Raw genomic sequence first — 18,094 nt, forward strand, 5'->3', positions numbered from 1 at the left:
GTCACTCCGCGGGGGCCAGGGCGGTTACGCGCCGGGGGGTAAGTCTGGAGTCACTCCGCGGGGGCCAGGCCGGTTACGCGCCGGGGGGGAAGTCGGGAGTCACTCCGCGGGGGCCAGGGCGGTTACGCGCCGGGGGAGTAAGTCGGGAGTCACTCCGCAGGGGCCAGACCGGTTACGCGCCGGGGGGGTAAGTCGGGAGTCACTCCGCGGGGGCCAGGCCGGTTACGCGCCGGGGGGGTAAGTCGGGAGTCACTCCGCGGGGGTCAGGGCGGTTACGCGCCGGGGTGGAAGTCGGGAGTCACTCGTGGGGGCCAGGGCGGTTATGCACCGGGGGGGAAGTCGGGAGGCACTCCGCGGGGGCCAGGCCGGTTACGCGCCGGGGGGGTAAGTCGGGAGTCACTCCGCGGGGGCCAGGGCGGTTACGCGCCGGGGTGGAAGTCAGGAGTCACTCCGCAGGGGCCAGGGCGGTTACGTGCTGGGGGGGTAAGTCGGGAGTCACTCCGCAGGGGCCAGGCCGGTTACGCGCCGGGGGGTAAGTCGGGAGTCACTCCGCGGGGGTCAGGGCGGTTACGCGCCGGGGGGGAAGTCTGGATTCACTCCGCGGGGGCCAGGGCGGTTACGCGCCGGGGTGGAAGTCGGGAGTCACTCCGCGGGGGCCAGGGCGGTTACGCGCCGGGGGGGTAAGTCGGGAGTCACTCCGCGGGGGCCAGGCCGGTTACGCGCCGGGGGGGGTAAGTCGGGAGTCACTCCGCGGGGGCCAGGCCGGTTACGCGCCGGGGGGGAAGTCGGGAGTCACTCCGCGGGGGCCAGGGCGGTTACGCGCCGGGGGGGTAAGTCGGGAGTCACTCCGCGGGGGTCAGGGCGGTTACGCGCCGGGGGGGAAGTCGGGAGGCACTCCGCGGGGGCCAGGCCGGTTACGCGCCGGGGGGGTAAGTCGGGAGTCACTCCGCGGGGGCCAGGGCGGTTACGCGCCGGGGTGGAAGTCAGGAGTCACTCCGCAGGGGCCAGGGCGGTTACGTGCTGGGGGGGAAGTCTGGATTCACTCCGCGGGGGCCAGGGCGGTTACGCGCCGGGGTGGAAGTCGGGAGTCACTCCGCGGGGGCCAGGGCGGTTACGCGCCGGGGGGGTAAGTCTGGAGTCACTCCGCGGGGGCCAGGGTGGTTACGCGCCGGGGGGTAAGTCTGGAGTCACTCCGCGGGGGCCAGGGCGGTTACGCGCCGGGGGGTAAGTCGGGAGTCACTCCGCGGGGGCCAGGGCGGTTACGCGCCGGGGTGGAAGTCGGGAGTCACTCCGCAGGGGTCAGGGCGGTTACGCGCCGGGGGGGAAGTCTGGAGTCACTCCGCGGGGGCCAGGGCGGTTACGCGCCGGGGTGGAAGTCGGGAGTCACTCCGCGGGGGCCAGGGCGGTTACGCGCCGGGGTGGAAGTCGGGAGTCACTCCGCGGGGGCCAGGGCGGTTACGCGCTGGGGTGGAAGTCGGTAGTCACTCGCAGGGGCCAGGGCGGTTACGGACAGCAGGTGCTGTGGAGCTGTAAGATGTTGTTTCCCTGCGCGTTGACGCCAGGTCCTTCCCCTTGGCGCTGTGTGGGGCGATTCCTCGCTCGCGCAGTGGTTACTTTGCAAACACTGAGCGGCATGTACCAGCTGCTGGCTCTGCCCTTTGCCGTCCAGGGTTGGCGATTGTCCCTCGTTCTTGGCTTGCCCTCCGTGTGCGCTCTGGGATCCGCCTCAGGCAGCCTGTCCCCCTTCTCGCTGCGTCCATCCAGAGTGCCTCGAACAGGAGCGAGCCGCTGTGCGCTGACTTCCCCCAGGACTGGGCAGGCCTGGGGACAGGAGAGTTTCCAAGCAGCAGCCCCAGGATCGAAGCTGTTGCTGGGAGCAGCTTCCGCTACACGAGGCATCGGGGTGTTTTCCGGTTTGTGGGTGACAGGCAGGGCCGGGAACAAGTGTCTGTGAGGCTTGGGGTGTTCCCGTGCAGTGGGGCCGAGCTGTCCCCACCTCTCTCTGCCTTTCAGCTCTGGTGGGTTTGGGGTGAGATGGACCCTGGGGCGCGGCTCCTGGGCTGGGCCGCAGTTCTTGGGGCACACGATCCTTTCTCAGGTCAGGGCCGTGCGCTGTGACTGGCACGGTGCGAATGAATCCATCGCCCTGAGGAATGGCAGCCCAGCACGCTCACAAGGGGCGGCGAGGAGACGAAGGGGGTGAGCCAGTGGGGCTGCAGAGATGAGAGGATGTTGGGGAAGGGGGGACGCCGCGGGGGAGCGTCGGCATGAGACTGTGCATGCGGTGCGAGCAGATGGGAAAGAAAGGGGCGTGGGCTCACTTGGCATCCGGGATACCGGGGGTGGGGGGGTGGCCGAGCGCTGCCCATCCTGTCCTTACCTTGCCATTGTTTGCTGCCTCGTCATGCTGGCCTGGGGACCCCCTGGCTGGAGCGGCCCATGCTCTGTGCTGGGGACCGTGTGCTCCTCTGTCTCATAGGCCACGTACTGCTAACAGCTAGTGGAGATGCTCCTGGAGTTAGTTCTGCCCTCTCTTCACCCACGTCCGCTCTGCAGAATCTTGTGGGGGGGCAGGAGAGTGACACAGGGCGGGTTCGAGGTCGCCGTGGCTTTGTTACACCTTGCACGCCGCCGCCATGCCAGCCTCCATCCGGGCATCAGCTGGTGGGCGGTGCTTCTGCTTCCTGTTCTGTCCCCAGCCACAACCTCCTGCCAGACCAGAGAGGAGCGAGCAGGGGGCGGAGAAGGGGTGGTGTGAGGGCGGGGCCTAAATGAGAAGGGGTGGGGCCATGGTTCGGGCGCTGTTGGCTCCCCCACTTTGAGGGACCTTCTGCCGCTCCTGCCCTGGTCCTTCCCCAAATCTCTGCAGGGCTGTTCCCTACGGTGTAGGGTCCAGTCTGCACCACACAGCTCCATAAAACAGGCGGCCGTAAAGTGGTGTGTGGTCCTTTCTCATTGGATCGATTGATCGATCTGACTGTCTTGTCTAGGGCCCCAGGCCCTGCAGTTTCTGAGCCCAGTTACTTATTCAGATTCATACAGATGTGGCCATAACACTCACAGCTCCTCGGCTCTCCTGGGCCTAGAAGGAACTGGACTGACCCGTGATAGGAAGCAAATGGGGTTTCACTGCAAGAGGTTTCCCCTGGATTTTGCTATAAATGAGGTTTGGTCATTGCTCAAGTTTAGGGCTTAACGGTAACCCGATGCTGCCCTTTCTTCAGGGATGTAGCAGTTCCCCGGGCAGGGTCAGCAAAGGGAGGTGCTGAGTGTTGCTTACTTTGCTCCATGTTGGATGCTGTTCGTGGGCTAGTGGTGGCAGGAAAACCCCGGTCAGGGGGTGTTTGATCGCTGGGTAAAAAGCCCCCAGCCAGATGTCCCTGTGCAATTGCAGGGGTGCTGCAGCCTCTGTGTTGGTGTCTCTCTGGCAGATCTATCGGAGATGCTGGCTGGTGTTCAGGAAATCCTCCAGTAAAGGGCCCCAGCGGCTAGAGAAGTATCCGGACGAGAAGTCAGTGTGCCTGCGTGGAAGCCCAAAGGTTGGAGAGTCTCTGCATATCTGCTGCCCCTTTGCTCTGACGCGGCTGAATAAATCACCGAGGCAGAGCTCCCGCCCCCAGCCAGCGCTCTTACCCCATTCCCCACAGCGCTGCCTGCTGGGTGGGACCAGAGCAGCTGGGCGCTCCCCCATAGCCAGCGCTCCCTCCCCACTTGTCTCAGTGATTCTTACGGGGCCTGGCCAAAAGTACGTTGCGGTGAAGACTACCTTGGGCAGGGTGATTGTTATGGGGTATGTACGGTATGAGGGTATGCAAGTGTCCAAGTGTCATGGCCCTTTACCTGCCTATGCCCCGATGAGCTTACGCTTCTCCTTCCCTACCCTGGGTTCCTCAGGAGAACCATTTTCTGGCCAGATGTTTTCTTGCTGCAGTTGATCTCCGATAGCTATGGGACTCTTCCCTTGAAATACAGGTTCTCACGTGGCTTTCTATGCCCCCCATGCTGAGGGCCCCTGCGGCTCACCCTGGGGAAGGTAGAGGCGCCCCCTGAATATCTAGTGCCGAGCGGTGGAGAAACCAAGAGGAGCCAGGCGGAGGAGGGAGACTTTGAGGGAGCCCCGTTGCTGGGTGCAGAAAAGGAGGGGAGTGGGTGGGGTGCGGAATGCAGATGGCAGCAGCTGAGGAACGCGTCTCCCTCTGCAGGTCACGGAGATCAGCAATGTGAAGTGCATCACGCGATTGCCGAAAGAGACCAAGAGGCAGGCCGTGGCCATCATCTTCACCGATGACTCGGCCAGGACCTTCACCTGCGACTCGGGTAGGAGGATGTCTGCGGGTTTTGGCTTGGAGCTGGCACGGTCGCGAGCTGCCGGGCTGGGGAAAGGCCAGGGGAAGCAAACAGAGAGATTGGGACTGGCAGCCAGGACGCCTGGGTTCTCCTCCCAGCTCTGCCTCTGATTCCTTCTGTAACGGTGGACAGGTCACTCCATCTTGCCGGGCCAGGCTTTCAGAAGGGTGTGGAGCCCTTTGGAGAAAGGGCGACAGGCACTGTGGGCCACAATCTGTGCAGCGAGGCCCCTGTGACTGCCAGGGCAGTGTGGCCTAGAATCGCCGCTTTCACATTCCCAGGCCTTGTGGTTGCAAAGTCAGCTTGAAAACGTGCCTGACTGGCTGGCGTCTGCCTGAGTCTGCAGAGAGCCTGAACTCGCCGCTGGCTGGGTGCAATCCCCTCACTTCCTCTTTAGGGCTCAAAGTCACCTCCACAGGCTAAAGATGACCATTTAAATAGCTACATTGTTAACTGGTCATTTTTAGCAGCAACACCCATCTAATACGTTTACCGCACAGACCCAATCCCCTTCCTCGCCTTTCTGGGGGACCCCACCGCCCCAAGCCAGCTGCTGAAACCGCCTCCATCCCCTGGACAATTTCTCTAACGCTGTTGACCCAAAACCATGGGGGCAACGTAAGGACAGAATCGGAGCTCAGCAGAAATAACCCCGGGGCGATGTGCTGATTGCAGGATTAATTCTCCTTCGTTAATTAAATCCCTTCGTTCTGAACGCCAGGGAAGCTGGCTGAGGAGTTCCAGCCTGCCACCCAATCCGGGAAGCTGCCTGCAGGACTGGGAGCCAGCCTGCTGTGGCACGCCGGGGGGCTTGAGGGAGATCAGCCCGCCCCTCGTGTGGGGACTGCGGGGTTAATCCGTCCATGTGGGTAAAGCGCTTTGAGATCCTGGTTCCTGACGGCCTGGCCTGGCCTGGCTGGGGGAAGGAGGGAGAGCTCCTTCAGAGGCGTGCCTTCTCTGGCTTCCAGCTCCACCACCGCTGCTGGGAGCCTCTTTGCTCCCCTGGGCGAGGCAGGGTTGGGCCTGGGCCGGAGCCGGTTGGGAGACTCCCAGGTGCTGGCGGCGGGCTAAGTGATGCTCTTCCCTCTGAGTCAGTGCTGAGCCAACGCCCCGGCACGGTGTCATGGGCCAGGCTCCCATCCTAGCCTGGAGGTCACGGTGTTCCCCGTAACTGTGACTTTGATTGAAGTCCGTGAGCACCGTGAGGGCAGCTCCTCTCCCCTCTGGGCGTTGTGACCTGGCCTGCGTGGTGGTGGCCCCTCGTAGGGGGAGATGTGCCAAACCCGACCCCATGCGCTAGGTGGCAATGCCAATCAAACCTGGCCCTCCGCACCTCCATCTCCGGAGGGGCGGATGCACCAAACCCCGAGAGGTGCTGTGTGCACAGGTCACAATGTTCGGAGCAGGGAGCTGGCGCCCCCCGCAGGACAGGAGCTGCTGCTGCGGAGTTAGCGTGGGGTGGGATCGCTTCCCTGCCCAGCCCCTCGCGCCCCCACTCTCACCCCTTTCTGTGACATGGCCTCGTTTCCGGCTCCTCTGCCAAACATTGATTGAAATTGTAGTCTTCGCCATGGGGCACTGTGTTGGGAATAAGGTGTCAACCCCCCGGTGCTGAGCACTTGTCGTTATTGGAAATCGCATGAGGAGGGGTGTTAACTCTGGGGTCACCGTCAAATTCACACCAGAGTAATTTCTGCCAAGCCAAAATCTCCCCTGGATTTTCCACTGGAGAAGGCATTTTCCACTACCCTGGCTAAAAACTACTCTGTAGTACTGCTGGTGCAGAATGTCTGCTGTGTTCCGCCCCAGAGGTGGCTGCATTTCACTGTTGGGCGAGTGATCTCTTTACTATATGGACTGGGCCACAATCCAGACTCCCTCCTTTGTCCTTCCTGTGGCAAAGTGCCCGTGAGGACAAAGGAAGAATCTCCTAAGCATGGGCTCTGGGAACTGGCCCATCATACAGCACTTGGGATCCTTTGGGATGAACGGGGCTCGAGAAGGGCAAGAGGGCTGTCGTCAGCAGCCTGGCCTGCTTAGTCTGTAGAGCATGGGGCTCTGGCGGTGCAGGTTTGAGCCGCGGGTTGGCTTGGGGGTGCTCCAGGGTGAACAGATTGGATAACAGGTGACCCGTTGATCTAGCAGACAAAGATATAACAAGACCTGGAAGTTAACACTAGACAAATTCAGGCTTAAAGTGCCACGTTTTAACAGGGAGGGTAATTAACAACTCACCTGGGGTCGTGGTGGATTCTCCAGCACTGGCCATTTTTAAACCGAGATTGGCTGGTTTTCTAACCGATGCCCTAGATCAACCAGGAATTAATTCAGGGAAGTCCAATGGTCCTGGTTATGATCACATTGGCCTTACAAGCTGGGAAGTCCCAGTGGTGCATTTCTGCTGCAGCCACGTGGCTCCAGCCAGCAGGACACACACTGCAAGGTGTGACCATAGTGCAGGGCACGTCTTCTGTTGGGGGAGGGGGATCCTGTGTAACGGGGCGTTCGCCAGCTGGCTTGTGCTGGGGGAGCCTGTGGGACGCTGTGGGGGCAGGGGCTGACGGGCGGCTCTTGGCTCCCTGCAGAGCTGGAGGCCGAGGAGTGGTACAAGACCCTGTCCATCGAGTGCCTAGGAGCACGTCTCAACGACATCAGCCTGGGGGAGCCCGACCTCCTGGCTCCCGGGGTGCAGTGTGAGCAGACAGGTGAGCGCTGGCAGCGCCTGGCAGGCTGCCCTGGGGGAACAGAAGGCCGCTGGGATGGGGAACGCCCTGAGAGAGGGGGCTGGGCTCCCCCCCCCTTTAGGAGTACGAGGGGGCATTGGGAGGGGGCCTGGGTCTGTCCCACCGTGGCAGTGGGGGTTGCGTGTGGAGGGTCCACACTGGGACGGGGGCCTGGGCTCGTCCCCCCTTGGGGATGGGATGGGGAGGCCTGGACTTGCCCCCCTGGAGAGGGTGGGGGTGTAGGGATGGTGCCTGTCTTGGTTTCAGCTGCCTGTCTCCCTCCGCAGATCGGTTCAACGTGTTCCTGCTGCCCTGCCCCAACCTGGACGTGTACGGGGAGTGTAAACTGCAGATCACCCACGAAAACATCTACCTCTGGGACATGCACAACCCCCGGGTGAAGCTCATCTCCTGGCCCCTGTGCTCGCTGCGCCGCTACGGGCGCGATGCCACCCGGTTCACCTTCGAGGCCGGCCGGTAGGACGCTCCTCTCTCCTTCTGCCCGGCCTGCTGGGAGCACCAGGCAGGGAGCTCCGGTGCTGGGGCAGAGCGGTCTGATTGCAGATGGGGGGCGAGCTCTGGCGGGCCGGGATCCTGAGCCACCGGAGACATCCCTATAGACCCACTGGGGGAATACGAGTAATAATTGTGCTTGTGGAAGCAAGGGAGGGTGAGATTCCCTCACTGCTCTGCCGATGCACCTCGGTTCCAGCCCGGGGCCTCTCCAGAATGGAAAGGAGAAGGGGTCCTGTGGGGGTGGTTTTTGCAGTAGGGACTAGTGACAAGAACGCTTGTCAATTACAACTTGTGGCAGGATTTGAACCAGGGTCTCCAGCTGTCTAAGTGCAGTTGCCTGACCACCCACGTTCCCCCCCCGCCCTTGAAGGTTTGTGCCAACTTCGTTTGCAAAGTAACTTGGATCAGCCAGGCCTGACTGTATTAGGGCCTCCAGATAATTACCTGCTAGAGAGGAAAGAAACATGAGCTTTCCTTTCATACTAGACCTTCCCATCCGCTGACTCACCACACTAGGCTTTTATAGAGAGAGAAAAACCCTCATCCTCTCCAGTCTGCCCTGCCCTGGAGACTTTGAACTGGCGCCGGCAAGAAAAAAGCTGCGCATTTCTTTGGCAGCAGAATCTGGTAGTGATTCTTTGGGGAACATCCCATCCGCTTTGTGAATGAGACCGCGCTATTCCAGGGCACCTCGCTTAGTCCCCTAGCATGGGTGGATCCCAATTCCTTAGAATTGAGGGGGAACGGATTATTTATTTGGAGACTTAAACCGCTGCCCGTCAGCTGTGGGATTGTGTCAGCCCAGAGCACACAAGGGGCCTACGGCTGAATGGAGTTTTGTGGGCCAGTTGGCAAAATTGGCTTCAGTGTTATCCCAGGACTAGTTTAAAAAGGTGATCACCAGATCAGGATTTCTCTGGGTTTTAGAGATCAGAGGTACTTCTCGCTAAGGGGCTGTGACTATGGGGACAGACAACTTGAGAAGCCATAGAGCAGAGGTCCCCAAACTGTGGGGTGCGCCCTCCTAGCGGGGTGCAGAGGAATGTTCAGAGGGGTGGGGAGGGAGTGCCACCCAGATCTGCTCCTGGCCCCAGCCCTGTGACTGGGGTCCCGCTCCCTGCTGTGGCTGCGGGCCCCAGTCTCCTTGCCCATCTGCGTCCCACCCTCCTGAGCCACATCTCTTCTCCAGGGGAAGAAGGGGAGGATGGACATGGACAGGGTAAGAGGGGGCATGAGGTAAAAAGTTCAGGGACCACTGCCATAGAGGGACCTGAGTTTCAGGAAGTGCTGATCCTCCCGTCTCTGAAAAACAGGCCCCTTTAAGGTGTCTCAAACTGGGAAACCCAAATCACTACCCACCATTGGAAATGTAGGCCTGGCTTCCACTAGTGCTAGGCATCTACATCTCCAACGGAACAAGAGCTGGAAGGCTGAGCCCCTCTGGAAATCAGACCCACCGTGTTTCCAGCTGCTGTAGAAAACTGGTTCTTTTGGGTCCCTAGAGCGAAACCTGTGCTGCTCCCATAGGCCAAAGGCTAATGCATACAAAATGATCCCTTGCCAAGATGTAGCCACGTCGTTTTGTTAAACTAACCCCAGTCGGGTTGCTTCTGGTGTAGTGTCATTCAGCGATAACGCTCCAACAGCCTAAGTAACGTTTGCGGGGTGTGAGTGAGGGGATGGAGGCATGTGAGTGTGGATCCAATGGGTCTATGTGAATGTCCATGATGTGCAAGGGGGGGCATGTGTGCATAGCATGCACGTGTGTGAGAGGTAGGAATGGTGTGTGTGCAGGGGGAGCATGTGAATGGCTGTAAGTGTGGATGTGGTGTGTCGTCTCAGTCAGTGTGTGCCTGGGCGTAGCATGCACAGCGTATCTGTGCGCCGTGGGAGAACACCATACTCTGGGTGACACTGTACATTGATGTCCTCTTGCTCAGCAGGATGTGTGACGCAGGGGAAGGGCTCTACACCTTCCAGACCCAGGAGGGAGAGCAGATTTACCAGCGGGTGCACAGCGCCACCCTGGCTATCGCAGAACAGCACAAGAGGGTCCTGCTGGAGATGGAGAAGAACGTCAGGGTGAGTACCTGGGGCCGGGAGCCCTTAGTGAACCAGCTCCCTGAGCACAGTAGCTTATGGGGGAGGAAATCAGGGCACAGGATGGGGAGTCCTGTTAGCAGAGCCATTGTTCAGGGGAAATATACAGATTTGTAGCCTTTATAACACAGATGGTTTGGTATCCCCAGTGGTATCTGAGCCCACAGTGACCTTTGCCAAGGGTTCGAGCTCCCGAACGACGACCGGGTCAGAATTAGCCGGGTGAGACTCACCCTTGGGAAGATCACGAGGATTGGAGACGTTCGGCACACACGAGGAAGGGTGACCCCCACGTAATACGCTGACAAGTCATCAAGAGTTTTATTAAGCAGATGTAAAAAGTCACAAACACTGAAACACATCCAGAGAGTAGAGAGAACCCATAAGCTAGCCAGCATTAATGATTTCATACTCTCCTCCCAACAGAAACACCGAGATGGGGGAGATGAACAGGCAGGTGGCTATCTCGTTCGGTGTTTCTGGATGTGCTTCTCTGCCCACTTCGATTAGGCAACACCTTTTATCCTGAGTTTCTCGTATGCCCACTACACTCATGCATGTGCATGAGTTTCACCCCCTTTTCCTTATTTTCCGCGCCCCCTGAATTTTAGGGTGTTCCATTTCTCATAGGCTACCCACTTCATTCCCCTTCTTCTCATTAACATCTATGTCAGTGAGTTACCATAGCAACTTGAGGTTATTACTGTACAGCATTCCCTGAAATGTTACTCTCCGGCTGTTTGCTGGAGTACCTGGTACACTGCGGCATGTTTTCCAGAACATCTTGTACTGTCATTTTACACGTTACAGCTTAGCTAGTTATTGTCCGCCTGTTTCAGGCCGGAGGCGTCTATGGCCAAGCCACCTCTCTTACCGCCTAAAGCCTTAGGCCTTGCAGCCCATTATCTTACTTATATACCTAAGACGCACTCACCAGTCCTATAGCCCTGTGGTGTGGTCCTACCCCTTAAACCTATAACTTCCAATCTAATCTAGCAGCCATACATTAGTTAGTCGATCATAGGATTATATATGTGATTAGCTACAAATTCAGTGCAGAAAGCTTGGACAATAAAAAAGGTGGGGGTCCCCTGTAACATTTCTGTACCTTGTACGTGCTATGTAGAGCAGTGGTTTTCAAACCTTTTTTTCTGGCGACCCAGTTGAAGGAAATTGTTGATGCCCGCGACCCAACGGAGCTGGGGATGAGGGGTTTGGGGTGTGGGAGGGGCTCAGGGCTGGGGCCGAGGGTTGCGGTGCGAGGGTGAGGGCTGTAGGGTGGGGCTGGGAATGAAGGGTTCAGGGTGTGGGAGGGGGCTCTGGGCTGGGGCAGGGAGTTGGGGTGCAGGAGAGGGTCAGAGCTCTGGGCTGGGGATGCAGGCTTTGGGGTGCAGGAGGGGGCTCCGAGTTTGGGGGGGCTCAGGGTTGGGGCAGGTGGTTGGGGTGTGGGAGAGGCTCTGGGCTGGGGATGCAGGCTCTGGGGTGGGGCAAGGGAGGAGGGGCTTGGGTGCAGGAAGGGGCTCCGGGTTTGGGGGGGGCTCAGGGCTGGGATTGGGGTTGGGGCGTGGGCTTACCTTGGGCAGCTCCTGGTCAGCGGTGCAGCCGGGGTGCAGAGGCCGGCTTCCTGCCTGTCCCGGCACTGCAGACCGCGCTGCGCCCCAGAAGCGGCCAACAGCAGGTCCGGCTCCTAGGCGGAGGCGCGTGGCTCTTGCCGGTGCTCGGGGTGGGGGCAACGCATGGAGCCCCATGGTCTCCCCCCCAGGAGCCGGACCTGCTGCTGGTTGCTTCCAGGGCACAGCACAGTGTCAAAACTGGTAGGGACTAGCCTGCGTTAGCCGGGCAGCACCGCTTACGGGACTTTGAAAACCACTGATGTAGATCACTACACGTGATCAGCGCACCTAGAGCTCACAAATACATGGGGATGAGTTAATGTTATAGGCCCTGGTCCAGCAAAGCACTGAAGCATGAAGTCACTGGGACTAAACCAAATGCTTAACTTTTTTACTCGTGTGCTGCGATGGATGGGGACCACAGTGAGGAGTGGCGTTTTCTTTTCCTGATGTGCATGGTGAAATGCCTGACCTCTCGTAGGGCTTAAACGTATTTCCAGGGCCCCTTCCCGGTCTCATCTGCTTGGAACTATAGAGAACTCTCTGACTGGCTAATACCCAGCACAGTTCCACAAACCACAGGTAAAACCCAGCCAGGGAGCAAAACCACTTCTGAGCAACAGACACCAGCAGCTATGGCAGACAGCAAAGTGACAAGCACCCCAGAAAAGCCTAGAAAGGAAAAGGAAGCCCCGTGAACAGGTTAAAAAGCACTCGCACGTTGGTTTATATTTCATTTTTCAATAAGAAAAACAGTCCACCCCCCACCAACAATGAAATTGGTACAGTCCATGGGCTTTTTCCCTCCGTGAGGGGACGTCTCCATTCATAAAACAGGCAGCTGCTATGAAAGTCTAGCCAAAATGAGGGAGCTGATTGGCTGACCAGGTTTAGCTGCTTTCATGAAGCAAAGTATGGGATGGGCCCTACGGAATTAACCCTTGCCTACAGGGAGCCTTGCTCTGCATTTTGAATGCATTTTCCGTTCTCTCGCTGCTTGTTCTTGGAATACAGTCGCCCCAGTCCTTCGTGAGTATAGTCCATTCCTTGCGGTAACCTTCTTTGAACCTCGTTATCCATTACAGCGCAAACAACGGAATCTCTAATTAGTCCATCTGCAAACTCTTCACTTTCCCATGGCTTAGTTTCGTTGCACAGGTCTGTCACAGGAAGGTCAGTGGTCTCGCCGCCTCCTTGTGAGGACACCTTTCCCAAGGGATGCTGCGTGACTGTCTAGTCATGTGCAGTCCCCTTTGTGCTCCCACTGGGCCATATTATAGCTCTCCAGTGCTTCTGGGCTGCCCCATGGAGCAACATGGAGGATTTCGCCCTGTCTCTGCCAATGCCACTTGTTCCCAGGAGAATCTGGGAGTCCTGCAACTCCTGTCCCAATTCCTGGCCATGTCGCCTTCCACGCTGAGGAATCCAGGGGGCTTCGGGGGCTCCATTGTTTTGCCCAAGGTTTCTGAGCCCAAGTAATAAAGGTGACACATGGAGAAATTGATCTCTCCTGATCCCAGGCACCCGACACACTTGGGATTACAAAAGACGACGCCCCAGACAGAGTTCCAGTGGCTGCTGTCAAAGTTCTCAGGCCCGACAGCTCACGCCACCTTGGCCAGACAATAATTGTATTTAACTCGGTGGAGCTGAAAGCAACTGGATTTTCCAGGCTGATGTTTAAAATAGTCCCCACCACCTTCTGTCTCTCTGCTCCAGCTGCTGAACAAGGGCACAGAACACTACTCCTATCCCTGCACGCCCACCACCATGCTACCCCGGAGCGCCTATTGGCACCACATCACCGGCTCGCAGAACATCGCCGAGTCCTCCAGCTACGCCGGTGAGTGTCTCCGTCATTCCTCCTGTGCGCCGTGGGATCATTCCATCCCAGAGCTTCGCTAACCGCCTCTACTGAAGGGGCTGGTTTGCTGTATAGGGCTGGTGAAGCTTTCTGTGCTTCCCATCCCAGCTTCTCATCCCTGAAGCCACTGGAGGGGGAATGCGGTCAGAGCACTGGCAGTCACTCAAAGCCCAGATTCTCCCAGTGGGCTGCTGTGCAGGAGCTTCCGGCTACTCCAGTCCCAGCCCCTTCCAGCAGGAGGCGGTGTAGAGATTACTGCAGGAGCTCCAGAATAGTCCAGTCCTAGCCTCCCCCAGCAGGAGGCACTGAAGGACATGACAGGTTCCTTTACTTCACCTTGCAATACTAGGAGGACCAGGAGCGGCGCCAGAGTTTTTGCCGCCCTAGGCGGCAGCGCTCCTCCTCTGAGCATTCAGGGGGCCTGGGGTCTTTGGCGGCGGGGGTCTTTCCGCTCCGCATCTTCGGGGCACTTCAGCGGCGGGTCCCGGAGCGAGTGAAGGACCCGCCGCCGAATTTCCACTGAAGACCCAGAGTGGAAGGACCCCCCACCGCTGAATTTCCACCGAGGGCGGCAAAATGCTGCCCCCCCAAATCCTGCTGCCCTACGCAACCGCCTAGGGTCGCCTAGTGGAAGCGCCGGCCCTGATGAGGACCACGAAACAGTACAAAATTCTGCTTTCTCCACAGGTGAAGTGTACTCCGGGGCCCAGGCCAGCTCGGACACAGACCTCCTGAACAGGTTCATCTTACTGAAGCCAAAGCCTGCAAAAAGCGGCAAGAGCGACAGCAAAGAGCCCAAGTCTGCTTCTCAGTGACCGTGCTCTGAGTGGAGAGACCCCCCCGGGCCAGGCCATGCTGGAGAAAGGGGGCGTTAAGTGCAGGAGACATTTGTTTTCCAGTGCTCCCCTCCCCTCCTTTCTTGAGGGTGCTGAAGTTCTGGGAACACTCCCATCTCTTTGGAGAAGTTATCAGAGCTCCTGCCTGCAGGGAGAAAGTGTGAGACTGGGTCCTCTGTGCTGGGAAGAAGGCTGGAGATGGCCCCAGGTGGTCTGGAACTCGAGTCCTGGCCATGCCCTTCTAGCAGACCGAGCATGAGGAGCTAACGATAGGGAAGAAGATGTCTAGCTCTACGTTGTTAAACGATTTTAAATATCTATTGCTTATACATATTCTATATTAAGAGACTTTCCTTCTCACACGAATGCAAGTTTCTTAGCCACTGAAGAGACATGGGGAAGATGAGACACCAGAGATTTTTAATTCTTGGGTGGGTGGATCTTTCTTTTTTCCTTAGGGTGGCATCGTGCGGGAAATCCAGCCTCATTTGGAGCAGACACCCCACCGCCTCTGCTGGGAAGGGAAATCCCCCAGGATCCCCTCAGCAAGGCTCAGAGCGGAAGGACGGCGTTTTCTCAAGTGGCCGACGGGTTGCAGTTATTGTTGGCAGCCAGTGGGAGCAATGAAGTGTCACTCGAAGCGGGGCAACCGAAGTGAACGTTTTGGAGAGGCTGCTGCAAATCCGGCCTGTTCCTTTAGGGGCAGAGGTGCCCCGGAGAGTCCCATAGGTTGCCCAGGCTGCGAATGGATGCTCCCTCCTGAATCCAGTAGTGCTTTCCCTGGGAGAGGGAGCATTGGGGACTTGCAAGCCTATGCTCATTTTGCACTTCTCGAAGATACCAGAACACACACCGTGGAACTTTCTGACATCTCAGGAGAAACTGGTTTTCTTTCCGAACTGTGACTTCTGCACAAACGCCCCCAGCTTCCGGAGGGCGGCGTTCTCAGTGGGCTGGGGACTGGCTGAGCGGGATTTCGCTCCATTAGCGGTGTGTCCTCAGTTCAGATTCTAGCAGCTAAGTGGCTGCAGCATGGATTTCCCTTCCAAACCAAGCCCTTCTCTCGAGATAGCTAAAGCACGGCCGTTTAGTTACACGGGATGGGGCATCTACAGGGCTGCCTCGTTTTGCACAGGCTGGCAGGGCTACACCCCTCCCACCCTTAATACACAGCCACTAAATACTGCATTGCCTCTAAGCTACGGTAGCAACCTGCCCAATCTACCTGTTTGGCAGAGCCAGCCTTGTTGGGAGGCGTCCGTGTTGAGAAGTTCCCTTTCTTTTACCTCCCCGGGTCAGCCAATGGCCCCCGTTTCCTCTGGGGCGCTCTCACCCGCAGCAATGCTGAAATCCCATTGACAGGAGGCTAGCCAGAGACAATCAGTTGGTCACATGACCTCCTCCTTGCTTCCTCCTTGTAAGGGACATTGTGCTTCTAGCTGATGGTGGGGGACCCAGGTTTCATTTCCACTAGATGCCCCACAGCCTCAAGGAGCCAATGCTGGCAGAGGGCTGGAGTGCAGCCCAAGGCCCATTTCAATCTTCTTTGTAGCTCCTCCCTCCCCCCATGGTGCCAGTGGGTCACTTCCTGAGAATAATTAGTGAACCCCTGGGCATGTGGAAGTTGGTTTTAATATGCTGAAATCAAATCAAAGCAATTGATTTTCTAGTTCTGCTATTTATTGAATACCTTTCAGAAGGGCTATCTTTTTATTGCAGTACCAACGCTAGGGGTTTCCTCGCTTGGGTTGGTTGGTTGGTTTTTAAAGCGTAAGGTACTGTCTCTTGGGGATGGGGAGACCTTGTGGACTATCACCTGTAAATACTCTTGTTTTCTGGTTGTGCGTGTAGATGATGAGTAAGACGACGAAGACCTTTCAGACAGATCTGCTGGAAAAGTCCTGGCACACAAGCCCAGCGACTGTCCAAACTGCCCTGTTGCAAGCCCCACTAAATTCAGTGCTCTTTCCCCACGACACTTGTCTAGAGTGACAGGAACCAGCCAGGTTCAAGTCTAGACCACATACTCTGTGGTAGAGTGGATCAGATGAGCTTAATGGATGTACGTCCTCACAGATGAGGTGTAACCTGCTATCATTTCCTAGCCTAAATGCCTATCTGGGTTCCCTGGCTATTAGCTCTTGTTTTAGGCACTAGGGTCAAATGCTTTTGTTCAGGCTCCAGGAGCAGACCAAGTCCTCAGCTGTGGTTCTAATGGAAGTACATGGAGTCTCTGGCCCTGTGCCTTTAAAACATCGCTGCAGAGAGACACTCTCAACTTTGAAAAGTGTTGGTAAGACTAGAGCCGAAGTGCTGGGCTATCCCACGACGACGACAGGCCCTGCCCTGAGGTTTGGAGGCGTGGCGCTGCTAAGTGCTGGGACAGGTGAAAGCTTGAGCAGGAACTAGGCTGCCTCAGGAATTTGATGCACAGATGCGTTAAGCCAGGCAAGAGGGGACATAGCAGTTATTGCCAAAAATGTTGTGTTTTTTAAAGGAACTGCTCAATCAATAAACAAACTTTACTCACCCTTCCTGTTTGTCTGCTAACTCCAGACACGCTACAGGGTGCAAGGAGGGATACATAAGAATAATGGTGCAGTGAAGACAAATGTACTGATTATCAGGGAAGGCTTCCTAACATCTGAAACGCTCCAAGCCTGAATTAGATCCAAGGCCGCCGTGTGTAAAGGGTCACTACACAGGCCATTTCACGTGAGCATCAATGAAGCCTTAAAGCAGAGAGTAGTGGGGGAGAGGGGGCCGTCTTTTCCAAATTGAATGATCTTCACTTAACGGTTAAAGAAAGAGGAGCTATGTAATCCTCTATCCATCACTGTAGTGATTCAAACGATCCTAAGCCCCTCCCCAGATTGACCCAAACAGGGTGAATGCTGCTCCCAGCTGTCCTGCAGCTCCGTATGTGCTCTTCAGAACAGACGCTGGGGGGTAATTTTCAAAAGTACCTGAGCAAGACAAGCGCACAAGTCCCACTGAAAGGCGTTGGTACTTGCATTCCTAACCCCATTAGGAGCTCACTTCATCAGACAAGGGCTTAGAACAGTCTGGCAGGCGCCCAGGCTGGGCTGTTTGCAAGCAAGGGAAGGAGCGGAATCCCCAGGTGGGTAAGGCAATGGGTGGATTTTCAGGCCTATTAGAGGCTCTGAACCCTACAGGCTGGATCCAGAGCTCACCCCACCCCACCCCACCGGGAAAACATGCTGCCTCTTCTTTTCACAGGGCAAGGAGCTACTAAGTGGGGCACGGGGCTCTTACTGGAAGATTCTCTGCACTTTGAAGTCTTTAAACCATGATTTGAGGGCTTCAATAGCTTTGATACAGGAGTGGGTGGGTGAGATTCTGTGGCCTGCGTTGTGCAGGAGGTCAGACTAGATGATCATGGTCCCTTCTGACCTTAAAGTCTATGAGTCTATCCCCCGCCCTGGCTTGGTTATCCAGGGCATGCCGCAGGAAAGCATCAGGGGAAAGCTACACTTCAGGCCTGGACATGGAGGCAGTGTTGCCCACCCAAGACCCCTGCACCACACATTTGTGGTGTGACCAGAGCAAGTGACTCTCTGCCTGTTTCCATCTCTATTGATCCTGGCCGCTGCGCTGGGAATGCCCCTCCTCCCTGACTGGAGTAATTAAACACAGATCACTGTCTGCCTCAGCCTGCCCACAGACAGCCAATGGCATTTCTTTAGACTCATCTTTAAAGTCCTGCTGGGTGACAGTGGTGGGGAGAGGCCAGGAGTGTCTGGGGGAATTTCAGCCTTGGCACCTGCAGTGACGGTTTGATAGGTGTTGATCTCCCGGCACTGTCCAGGTCTGACGCTGGCTGAATCAGAGGGGTTCTCAGTGACAGGCACCCAGCTACCCCGTTCCCCATACAGGGTACATACTGCTCACACACAGCACACCCCCGAGGAGTCTACATCCAGCTAAGCCTCCTTGGCACATAGGGTCTCTCTTGGAGCACTGCCTTCTGCAGCAGCCCAGGTTCAGACAGACTCACCTTAGCCACAGATGCCACGTTATATACAAGTGCCAGGGCTGGGGGCTGATTTCTATAGGAGATAACGTCAGGAGCAG

General features: G+C 57.3%; 1 protein-coding gene across 5 annotated transcripts in view; it reads left to right on the plus strand.

Annotated features, from left to right (window-relative positions):
- DOK4 (docking protein 4) overlaps positions 1-16,530 on the plus strand; it is a 41,073-nt gene extending 24,543 nt beyond the window's left edge. For 2 of the 5 annotated variants that reach the window (XM_005312799.5, XM_065566907.1), the window contains exons 3-9: positions 3,432-3,539; positions 4,203-4,317; positions 6,933-7,052; positions 7,358-7,547; positions 9,527-9,668; positions 13,019-13,142; positions 13,851-16,530. In XM_005312799.5, coding sequence (XP_005312856.1) covers positions 3,432-3,539; positions 4,203-4,317; positions 6,933-7,052; positions 7,358-7,547; positions 9,527-9,668; positions 13,019-13,142; positions 13,851-13,978 — 927 coding nt within the window. In that variant the 3' untranslated portion in view covers positions 13,979-16,530. The remainder of the gene's footprint in view (positions 1-3,431; positions 3,540-4,202; positions 4,318-6,932; positions 7,053-7,357; positions 7,548-9,526; positions 9,669-13,018; positions 13,143-13,850) is intronic. The other 3 variants (XM_005312800.5, XM_065566909.1, XM_065566908.1) reach the window with 3 other exon arrangements.
- The last annotated feature ends 1,564 nt before the right edge of the window (positions 16,531-18,094 follow it).

This window comes from Chrysemys picta, chromosome 14, assembly GCF_011386835.1.
Source record: "Chrysemys picta bellii isolate R12L10 chromosome 14, ASM1138683v2, whole genome shotgun sequence".
Classification (NCBI taxonomy): Eukaryota; Metazoa; Chordata; order Testudines; family Emydidae; genus Chrysemys; species Chrysemys picta.